The sequence below is a fragment of the Malurus melanocephalus genome, unplaced genomic scaffold, assembly GCF_030028575.1.
Source record: "Malurus melanocephalus ecotype Western Australia unplaced genomic scaffold, MMel_1.1 scaffold_450, whole genome shotgun sequence".
NCBI lineage: Eukaryota > Metazoa > Chordata > Aves > Passeriformes > Maluridae > Malurus > Malurus melanocephalus.
In genome coordinates, this window is record NW_026623682.1 from 288,943 (window position 1) to 300,457 (window position 11,515).

Here is an 11,515-nt window from a genome sequence, read left to right on the forward strand (position 1 = left end):
ATGCTTCTGGTAAAGGAGTGAAGGCTGAAAACAGAATTCAAGTTAAAGACACAGAATACAGCRTGTAGTCCAGGAACGTTACTATGAAGAGGTGAGGGTGCCTCTTCCTTCCTCTCAGAGGTCATAGACTCATAGAATTGTTTAGGTTGGAAAWGCCTTTKRAAATAATTGMGTTGTAAGGCTGGAAAAAATGAYGGAGTCCAACCATTCCCCAGCACTGCCAAGGCCACAGYGARCTCATGTCCCCAAGTGCCACATCCCCAAGTCTATTAAATCCCTCCAGGGATGGGAACTCCAGCCCTGCCCTGGGCAGCTGTGCCAGCATCTGACCTCCCTGTTGGTGAACCTGTAGTGCCTTCACTGCTCTGCTGGGTCCTGTGGTCTTGGGAGATAAAGTCAGGCCAGCCTGCTAGAGAACTCCCATCCTATCCATAGGAAACAGCTGCTGGTCTTGTGCAGAGCCTGCTTCTCACTGAGGTATATTAGAACGTGTCAGCAATGGAGAGGACACAAAACAGTGTTATGCCTTCGCTGCACTTGATTTCCCTCTCAGGGGGTTGCTACTCCCAGATGCATTTTGAGCCATGCTATCCAGCAGATTGTGCATTCCCAAAGGAAGGTGACCAAACCCAGTTTGTCTGGTCAGTGTGGTCCGGGCTGTTCAGCACAGAGGACTGTGCCCTCCTCCCCAGCAGAGATACAGGTGCTGAGCATCCTGGGGAGCTGCTGCCATTCCCAGCAGCTTTTGCCCAGGTCCTGCTGAGTGTTGGGACACCCTGGGTTTCACCTGTGYACAGAGTTTAGAATGCTTCCCTGGTGCAGATAAAGTGGCTTGCATTGGTTTCAGGACTTGGGATGTTAGCCAGTTTTTTCTTTGGCTTTGTTTTGGTTTTCCTAGATTTGGTTTTATTCTATATCTAAGAACCTTTTTCTTGTTTATTTTATTTTTTCATATTTTTCAATACTTGCCTTCTGATTGATAATGGAGGTGACATGGTTTTGATAGAACAGATGCTATGTGGGTTAATTTTTCTACTGAAACTACTTAAAATGTCRCCTCCCTTCAGATGACAATTTAAGGTTGATAGAAACATTCATGCCATAAAACCAGTTTAATTTACGTATGTTTTATTATTGTTGCCTGCATTAAAAAAAAACATTGTTAACTTTATCAGAATATTGAAACTTGAACATCTCTTCACTGAGAACGCAGAAGCAATTTCATTTTAGAGTGGCAAAGGACAGAGTTCTRATAAAAATGTAATTTGTAGCCTCTGACTGCAAAAGCTTCTAATGTGCTAATTCTCCTTTAAGTCTGTGTAACATGGGTGAGATATCAGTTTAAACAGCTGCAATATCAAAGCCTTTACTTGTCATTATTATTTTTTTCCCTACAACAGTTTTTAGTAAAATTCAAATACATTCTTAATAATGTTTCYCTTTTATCTCATTATCAAATCAGTTTTACACTGCCTCAACCTGAATTAAATCACTTAACGACCATTTAAAAAATCAACCATTTGGTTGGTTTAAATTGTTCCAGTAAGTTATTCCTGGATGCAGGATAATTAATCTCTCAGGCATCTTTGCAGTGTTTGGGCAGGAAGGTTTTTGAGCTGTGAGAGGTGGTGGTGGCTGCTGCTGCAGCACTGCACACCCCTGCCCTGCACAGCAGCTGCATCCCCAGCTGCACAGCTGCAGCCCCTCAGGACAGCAAGTGAGAGGATGGCTGGGCAGGGTTTTCTCTCACAAATGCATTGTCCATCTTTGGCACAGGCTGCCCAGGGCAGTGGTGGAATCACCATCCCTGCAGGGATTTAACAGCCATGTGGATGTGGCACTTGGGGACATGGGTTAGTCGTGGCCTTGGCACTTCTGGGGAATGGTTGGACTTGATGGTCTTTGAGGGCTTTTCCAACMTAAACAATGGCTCTGTGATTCTGTCCTTCACCAAGRAAAAGTTTTGTTCCTTTTAACCCACTTTGGGAGCCTGATGCTTTCCCCAGGGATACGTTTGGTCCTGCCAGATGCCTTCATTGTCTCACAGTTAAAAAGCAGCATCAGGACATAATTCACAGTCAGTGACAACCCCTCTGGGGATACTGTTGGGGCACACCCTGGTTGTGCTCATGTCCCTCCAAGCACAGGATTGCTGGCTGGCTCTGAGGTGCCCATGCCATGTGAACAGGAGGATGGGTTTCACATCTCCTCTATGGAGTGCTSGAGTGTGAGTGTGGCACTACTTAATCTGTGAGTTCCTGCAGCACTAGGGTCCTGCTGGGATATCAGGACACTGCTCTGGAGTGTCTGGGGTTTTGGGAATGGGTTCTTGGACTGCTGGTAGAAATGAAGCAGCTCAGTCTGCTCCTGCTGCTGYTCTCAAGGCTACTCCCAGCTCTACTTCCTGCTACATGTGCCCCAGTCCCTGCCTGTCCCTGGCCAGCTCTGCCTCAACATTCCTTGCTGAACCTTATATCTCTGGTTTTATCCCACTGGTGGATCTGAATAATCACCCAACAGGGCTACTGGGGGCTTTTCCCAGTTCTTCCCTAACAATGGTAGTGCACCCAGATCTCACATTGACACTGCTGTGGGACTGCTGTGGAATCCTGCTCCTGAGCATGCTGCCTGGATCCTGAGCACAGCACCTGGATCCTGAGCACAGTGCCTGAATCCCAAACACAGCACCTGGATCCTGAGCACAGCACCTGGATCCTGAGCACAGCACCTGGATCCCAAACACAGCACCTGGATCCCAAACACAGCACCTGGATCCCAAACACAGCACCTGGATCCTGAGCACAGCTCCTGGATTCTGAGCACACTGCTTGGATCCCAAACACAGCACCTGGATGCTAAACTCATTTCCTGGATCCTGAGCACATTGCCTGGATTCTGAGCGCAGTGCCTGGATCCCAAACACAGCCCCTGTGATCAGGCACTGGTTGTGGTGCAGCTGCCTCTAGACCCATCTGATCATTCGCAAGTGCTTGGTTTGAGTCTTTTTTTGATATTTCTTTCTCTTGGGAAAATGGGGCTGAGAAAACAAAACTGGAGGGACCAGAGTAGAGTTCTCATGGAAAAAGCCAATAGATGCAAACCACAGCATGCCTTTTGTGCTGGAATTTGAAGGCTGAGGGGGAGGACACCACTGTTCATTCACTCTAGATGACTTGGTTTTCTTMAGCTGGAGGAATGCTTTGTTTCTATGTTGTTGGTAATTAACCATCCTGAGAAAAACACAWAAGTAAATTGTGCAGAAGACACATCAGAACTGGGCCCTGACTTCTACCAAGGCTGGCAGTCCCCTTCTGGTTTTTATTTCCAGGTGGAAATGCTCAGAGGGTCAGTCCTGGAGTCAGTCACGGCTCCCTGCTACCCAGTTCTTGCTGCACAAACCCAGTACATTCAGAAGGAAATTCTTGTTGCTCTCTGGGCAGGAAAGGTTGCTCGGGGCTGTCTGGAAGTCTGGCTGTAGCTGTGGGAATTCCATTCCCTGTGTCTGTATCCATGTGGAAGCCACCATCAGTGCTGCTGGTGGCATGACCTGCAGAGCCAAGCTCTGCTGGCTGAGAAGAGCAGCACAATCTGCAATAATGGGTTGGTATTTTGGTKACTGATCCCCCAGGCAGTTCAATGGGATCCCTTGGACAGCTCATGCTCCCAGTTCCCCACACAGTGAGGGCAGCAGCTTCTGCCTGTGAGCAGCTACAAGTGCCCAAACCTTATTCCAATGCTGTGCTGTAGCTGGAAAAGTTGACTGTGTCTTCCAGGGGYCCACTGGAGTTTGAGGTCAGTTATTTTTACGTCTCAGCCTTGTTGCTGTCAGATGTTTTACTCACTCTCAGAACAATGGCTCCCACTACACTGGAGCCTTCGCCCTGTGCTATAGCTGGTAAAACCTCCTCCCACCCAGTGCCAAGGATCTCATCTCCTTATTTTACATAAATATAGACTTTTCAAGCCCTTGTGGAAAGCCTAATCCTTACCTTTACTGAGCATAGCAAGCTGAGTCCAGTGGCATAAGCAGCTGTCACAGCTTTGTGGGTAGAGGAATACTCTACATTCTCTTACACTGGCTGTAATCTGCCAGGGTTTGTTTAAATTTTCTACTGATTAATCTGGTATTTTTCTACTGATTTTTCTTGTCTTTTCTACCAATCTGGTATTTTTCTCTCTATATGTACTGGACTCTGAGGACTGGATTGTTGTGGTGATGATTTTTCCAGTTGTCAAACTTCARTTTTCCATGCTGGCTTCCCAGGGACACACAGTAATTTTGTGTTTTTTCAACTAACTGTTAAATGAAAAAAAAAAAAATCAGCCAAATCTGCACTTGTTTTAGCACAATCCCAAAGTAATGATTTCTTAGTCTTGGTTCACAGAGATGATGGCAGAGCTTCTCTCACCCTGGGATCTTTGTTTTGAAGGGAGCTGGCTCACATGTTGGCAGCTGCAACAGGGCAACTGTACCCACCAAGGTTTCTGGCAGGATCTTATTTTGATAATAAGCAACATTTACAATGATAATAAAAGAAGATGTGCTTCTGTATATTAGTYAGTTTGGCCTTTCCCAGCTTGGTTGCAGCCTTGGTTTTGTTGTTGATGTTCTGTGGCAGCAGGTGTGTCTGTGGTTTGTGATGCTGATGTGCCTTGGGCTCAGAAGGGCTTTCCAAACCACCTTTGGGATGGGGCTCACAGTGCAGGTTCACATCTGCTCCCCCTGGCCCAGCTGTGCCTGTGCTGCTTCATGGACACCTGCACAGAGAGCACCCTGCTGGTTCCTGCACCCTGCTGTTCCTGCACCCTGCCAAGGGCAGCCCAGGGCCCTGAGCCCTGCAGGGACTTGTGCGGGAGGGGTGGACACACCACTGTGTGTTTTCCCTCCTTTGGGATTGTGTTCCAGCACCCAGGAGGTCACAGCTTTCCTGCTTCTGCACCATCACCAGGTGCTGCTGCTGTGTCCACCCTGTATGAATTTCTCCCATTGTTGAACCCATTTTTGGACTCGCTGGTGTTGTCCTGCAGAGCTTGAACGGAGTGAGAACGATTTGAGAGATTCTGTGAAGTATTTGGTTGAAGAACTGGCTTGTGCTGGTAGCCTTTGGGAGAGAAGCGACCATCCTCTGCCCTGCTTCCTCTGGCCCAGAAACCAAACCAAAGTTTATTCAGCTATAAACTCTGAATTCCTGCACTCCTCATTGCTCAGCAGAGTGATGGTGGGATGCCAGGAGGCAGAATGTGGCCTTGTGCATGGAGATGGCACTGCATGGCCTCTGCCCAAGCCTTTTCCCGAGCAGAAAAGCTGTGTTCTCTGCCAGCTGAGGAGCATGGAGAGGTGCTCTCTGCTCACTGCAGAGTGCTGGGAGCTGTTCCTGCTCTCTGCAGGGCACCAGGGAGACTTTTCAGGCAGTGAAGTGGAGAAACCCCAGGAGAGCTCTTGGCACAGTGCAATCCAGCCTTGCTTGTGCTGGTGCTCAAGGTGCCTCTGATGTCTCTTGTGGGTGTTCCTAAGACAAGGCACAAGGGATGGATCTCACAACACCCACTGAACTCTCCTCTCTGTGTGGTACCTCGGAGCCTGGGCTGCTCCTGACCCGGGCAGCAGGAGCAGAGTCCCCTTTGCTGTTGCTCTGTGGGCAGGAGCAGCACCATGCTGCATTCTTTGGCTGGCTGCTTGGCACTTGGACTGGGCAGCAGCTTCTTGTCATGGGTGTTCAGCCCTTTAGCACGTGTTTGGTTCCTCCCAGCACTGTGCTCTGGTGGGATTGTCCCGCAGGCTCCAGGTACTGCTGCATGTGTCCCACCCAGACCCTGCTCTTGGCACCCCAGCACTGTTCCCTGGCAGCCAGACATGCTGGGCTGGGTGGCTGCTTTACCTCCTCATCTTACACTGCGATGGAGGGGCAGCCTATGGAGGCTGTGCACATGGGARCCCTTGCCAACATCCCTCTGGTACTTCACAGCTGCCCACGTGTATTTTGTGAAGATGTGTTTTGTTTATCAGGTTTCCGTGGGATGGTGCTGGGAGAGCTCTGTGTAGGTACAAAATGGTCTCCTTGGGGAAAAAAACATCCTCTGGGACTTTGCTGCATTTTCATGGAGTTCCAGTGAGCTAGTGGTGAGCTTCTGGCTGGCAGCTTTTGTAGCAATACATCAGGAATGCAGGCTACAAAAATCCAGTCCGTACCAATGCCCAAGGCCCCCAAACGTGGTTTTGATGGGGCTGTTGCTGGTCAGAGTGSCTCTGCAGCACATAGGGCTTGTGTTATTTATTGTGTGCTTGGAGATGGTAGGGTTAATGTCAGATTTACCTTCTTGTGTTCCAGTTGTGTCGGTGTGGAAGAAGAAGAGGCRCCAGATATCGACATCTATCATTGTCCAAATTGTGAGAAAACCCACGGGAAGTCRACCTGTAAGTACCCATGTGTAGCCAGTCCTGATGCACAGCAGGGGYGGGGAGTCTGAACAACAGGAGCTTTTTATTTTGGTCATTACATAAGGCACACCTAAGTATCATGTGCCACAAATACTGGAATTCAAACCAGAAGRTGTAAAAAGCTGTTAGTGGGAGGAAACTGCAGGCTGGATCATGCAGCTTTGGCTGTGTGTGAGCTCATGTAAGGTGCTTACCTGGAAAACTGCAGTCCCTGACCCCATAAAAACATGAGTGTCCTTCCTTGCWTGAATTGTGCCCACACTCAGTAATGTGGGCTAGAAAAGCCCTGTGCAGGCAGCTTGTGCTAATACAGGGAGTTTTGGAGCCTACATAGTGTTTTCTGTCTGCAGATGAGAAGAGTAAGAAACCGTTTGTTGTGCTTGGCCTGGATATAGAATTGCAGCAATTTCCTTGTCAGTCAAAATTGTGGGATACACTGAGGGTGCCAATTCTTGCAGTTCTTTCATAGGAAAAAGGTTCTGAGTAAAAGTGACAGTTGATCTCAGTGGGAGTTGTGTCTGGGAAAGAATCGTGGGATGTGTTTGCTTTGGTCAGATTAATTCACAAATTCTTCCTATTATAGAATGGAGGGGGAAAAGAAAAGAAACCAATCCCTGTGAAAGATGAAATGCTTTGCTTGCAAACTAATTATTATAAATAAGYGACAGTGATGGAGAGGATCCTGCTGCTCTGCAACCTCAGGGCATCCTGCAGAGGAAGAGCACCGTGCTCATCTGCAGGAGCTGAAGGAATCCTAATGCWCCTTTTATTTAGTGTGAAGTAAGGGATGGCTGGAAAGTGATTCCTGTTGTGTTAAAATTCTGATTTTTTAACCCAATCAATTATTTCTACGTTGCCTTAATTGTTAAAGTTTAAAAAATTTCTAGTGGGACAATGGAGGGGTTTGAAGTGTCTATTTTGTGGGGGAAAAGGGGAATTGTTTTTCCACCATGATTTTTTTTTTAAAAATCAAGTGTGAACTGGAAACCTGAATGACCTGGAGCCGTTCTTGTCTCCCAGAGAGTTCAGCTGAGAAGCTGGCAAAATCCCCCTTGGGAAGCTGGTTCTGAAAACTTAACAAAATAAATATATATCCCTACAAAATGTTCTGGTTTGAAAGAATCAACATTTCTGGTGTTTTGCTGGAAGATTTTTAGAAATTGGTTATATCAATAACCACAAATCAAGCGACTAATTTGGGGTTGGAAAGGGGGGTGACTACAGGCACTCCCAGACTGTTCTTAACCCAGGACAGAAGCAGCAGCRCAGGATTTTCAGCCTCTGAGGGTCTCAATATATAACATATAGTTTGGTCTGATACTTTGATTTCTTTCACTTTGTTTTGAATTATAAATGATGAAAGGCACATACTGTTCAGTGTGAGGGGAAAAAGCCCAGACAGAAGGAGCAAAAGCCTATAATTAGGAACTGAATATCAATTCTATCAAAACTGGGGTGTGATATCCAAGAATTCAAGAAATAGCAGTTTTGCTAAAAAGATTGCAAGTTTAGTATACCAGTTMTGATGAGGAGAGTTGAACTGACAGCAGTTTTCTGATGTTTTAAAAATGTTTTCTGTCTATCCAGTTATTTTTATCCAAAGAAAAATCTGTTGATGTGTCCCAGAGCCTGCACCATGCAGGAAGTGCTGCTGGAGCACAGTCCAYCCCTGCCATGTCCAGGGACTCCTTCCACCATCCCAGGGTGCTCTGAGTCCCAATGTCCAGCCTGGCCTTGGACACTGCCAGAGATCCAGGGGTAGCCACAGCTTCTCTGTGGCACTCTGTGCCAGGGCCTCCCCACCCTCACAGGGAAGAATTTCTTCCCAATATCCCATCCATCCCTTCCCTCTGGCAGTGGAAAGCCATTCCCCCTTGTCCCCAGTCCCTCTCCAGCTCTCCTGGAGCCCCTTTAGGCCCTGGAAGGGGCTCTGAGCTCTCCCTGGRGCCTTCTCCTCTCCAGATGAGCWCCCCCAGCTCTCCCAGTCTGGCTCCAGAGGGACACCAGCCCCTGGGCATCTCTGTGACCTCCCATGGACTYRTTCCAGCAGCTCCACGTCCCTCTGATGTGACAGCTCCCAGATCTGGAGGCAGCTCTGCAGTGGGGTCTCAGAAGGTGTCTTCTGACCCTCTTCCCTCTGGGGATGCAGTGTGGTGGGAATACAATATTCTATTCTGCAGGATAGCAAGGACCTCACTTTGTCCCTTTGAAAACATCACAGACAGTTTAATGACATGCAAGACCAATCACCAAAAAAGTGAAGTGCAAAAATTTTATTGGAACATTAATTATTGCTTGCCTTACCTTGAGTTCTGGTAGGAAGGTCACAAGCTGCACTGTAATTTTCCCCACCAATGTGTAGAATCATGGATCCTGTGGAAGAAGGAGGCTGTGATCCTGTAGCCCTTCCTTGCTGGGTACAGCAGGCCAGGGAAGTTAAAAGTGGATGAAGTGAAGGCTTGGCTCTGTAAATTCCATCTGCTGGGAATTTGCATGGAGGATGTCCTGCTGCAGGGCTTGGGCGCTGCTGGGACCTCTGCAGGGAGATTGCTTCCATTTCTTATTAACTGCTCCAGGATCTGTTCAAACTCGTTATCCAGCACTATCAGCTTTGCAGTAAAGGGGTAAGGGTTGTTCCAGCGCCAGGAGTTCACTGGTAGGATTTAATTATTGTGAGATTAGCAAAGGGAAATACAGACACCAATTGTCTGTTATGCAATTTGTCTGGATTTAAAAATATATGTGTATTTCTGGAGCTTGCCTTCCACCAGATATGTTTTCCAGATGTCGAATTTAAAAATCATTTTCCTCTCCTTACATTTTTCCACATTACCACTGTGRTGAGTGGCTGCTCTCATAAGATTGCTTCCTGTCACGTGGCATTTTATGCCATTCCTGTCTAATGAAATGGGTAGGGACTCCTCTTTGGGAAAAATCATTCATATTCATCCAACATTTTCTGACATCATTTCAATAAAATGTAAGGGCTTCATTTGGACAGGCTTGGCTCATTTTCATAACACGATCTGAAATGCTCAGTTTGATTGCTGCCTTATTTGCAGCAGTGAAAATCAGGAGAAATCCTTTGGAATTGGTGAAGTTACAGAGCTGCAAGTGAACCAAAGGCAGGCTGTGACTGGCTTTTAAGTAGTTGCAACATTTAGTGTCAATCAGCAGAGAGCTCACAGGGTGCTTCTGGGTGTCCCTGCTCTGGTGGAAGCACCCTGGTCATGGCTGGAACAAGGAGGGCTTTAAAGTCCCATCCAACTCAAACAATCATTGAGGCTGGAAAAGCTTCCAAGAGCACCGAGTCCAACCTGTACTGACCCCACCTTGTCCAGACCAGAGCAYTCAGTGCCACATCCAGTTGTTCCATGAACAYCTCCAGGRATGGGSACTCTACCACCTCCCTGGGCAGCCCCTACCAATGCTTGACTGTGCTTTCATTCTTCCTGAGCATTCAACTGATGATCCGTTCTACACTAATATATTTAAATAATAAACRTATACCTGTGAATTATTCATTTTGAGATACAGTTTTCATAACAATATATTCCCCTTTTCCATTGCTGGACATCCCTAAGGTTAAATTTGGATCAGAAAGATCTGCAGAAAAAGAAATCTCTSTGATAAATTACAAAAGAAGTAGCTTTTCTGGCCAAAGCTGGAATCTGTTGCACATGGGAATGGGCCTTTAGTCCTTACTGTGRCATTCATGGTAAAGATAAAATACAGAAAGGATGCCTGAAAATGGGCAGGGATCAAGTGTTTGATGTAGTGTAATGTACTGCAGCTGCCTTCTGGGAGACAGCCCCTTCTGGGGAACCTTCAAACTGCCTCTGCAGGAGAGGTGGATGGCAGAGGGGTATGTGGAGGTGGATGGGGAGGAGAACGGGGAGGTTCACAGGAGAGGTGGATGGGGAGGTGGATGGGGACATTCAGGGGAGAGGGAGATGCCTGCCAGCACTTGGTGCCGCGGCAAATGGCTCCCCAGAGGTTCTGGAAGAGTTGCAGTGAATTTCTGAATTCAGCACTGATCTGTGGCGTTTATTTCCTGCCACCCCTCGCTATCTGCAGTGTAATAAAGGAACGTGCTCAGAGCATAAGCTCTTTAATTTYCCTGTGGCAAGTGACACCTCTTTCCCTGGGACTTGCATTCAGAGTGCAAGTGCAATCAGCACACTGGTGGTGTTGGTTTGGATGTGCTGAGAGGGGGAGGAGGTGGAGACTGGAAAGGGAGGGAGAGGAGGAAGGTTTGGCATTCAAGCCAGGCTTGTTTCCTTTGTTACCAGGAGCATTGAATTAATACACTAAGCCTGAGAGTCATTAAGATAAAGAACTAGCAGCTTTAATGAATATCTCCAGCTAGGCTGRAGCCTGCATGGAACTAATAAACCCAACATGCTTTGTGCAAAACCTGGGATGGACTCTCTGGGAGATGTCTGTCTTTGACTTATTCCAGGGTTGTTGTCCAGAAAGCAAAGTTTGCTCTTTCCAGTTCTCATGTGTTATAGCTCTGGCCTCTAGATCCCTTCCCTAAGGGAAAAATGTGTGGATGTGTGTGTGCAAAGAGTGAGGAGCAGGTGCCATCTGTGAGGAGTCTGCTGCCTTCCTTCACTGGTTTGATGAGAGGTCTGCACATGGGGTAAAATACTGAGCTTCATGTAAAACAAGGGTGGAAAACAAAAGTATGCTGTCACCTATGAAAATTCTATTAACAGAGGCTTTAAATTATACAAATGTAGAAAAAAAACAATTTCCTAACAAAATGAGTTTCCCTGTATGCACTGTTGAAGCTGGAACAGTTGAGGGAGATAGTGCTGACTCAGAGAAAAAGCAGGGTGGTTCTTCTTGCTTTGTGTTATCCGGCTGTCAGGGGTAGGGCAGTACCACCCTGAAACCTGACTGGCTCTCATGGGCTTATTCCTACTGGCCCTTTGGCCCTGGTGAACTTTCCTGGGTGTCTGTCCTCCACTGGGAGCACAGTCAAGGGGCCTCAGTCTGTCATCAGCTGCAGGCTGAGATTTAATAAATACCCTTCCCCGCAATTCTTGCAACTAACTCCCCTCCCCTCCC

At 47.3% G+C, this 11,515-nt stretch overlaps 1 protein-coding gene across 1 annotated transcript in view; it reads left to right on the forward strand.

Moving 5' to 3' along the window:
* Positions 1 to 11,515, forward strand: part of PHF2 (PHD finger protein 2) — an 81,687-nt gene that overhangs the window by 36,129 nt on the left and 34,043 nt on the right. The window contains exon 2 of the mRNA XM_057380372.1: positions 6,330 to 6,419. Within this exon, the coding sequence (XP_057236355.1) occupies positions 6,330 to 6,419 (90 nt within the window). The remainder of the gene's footprint in view (positions 1 to 6,329; positions 6,420 to 11,515) is intronic.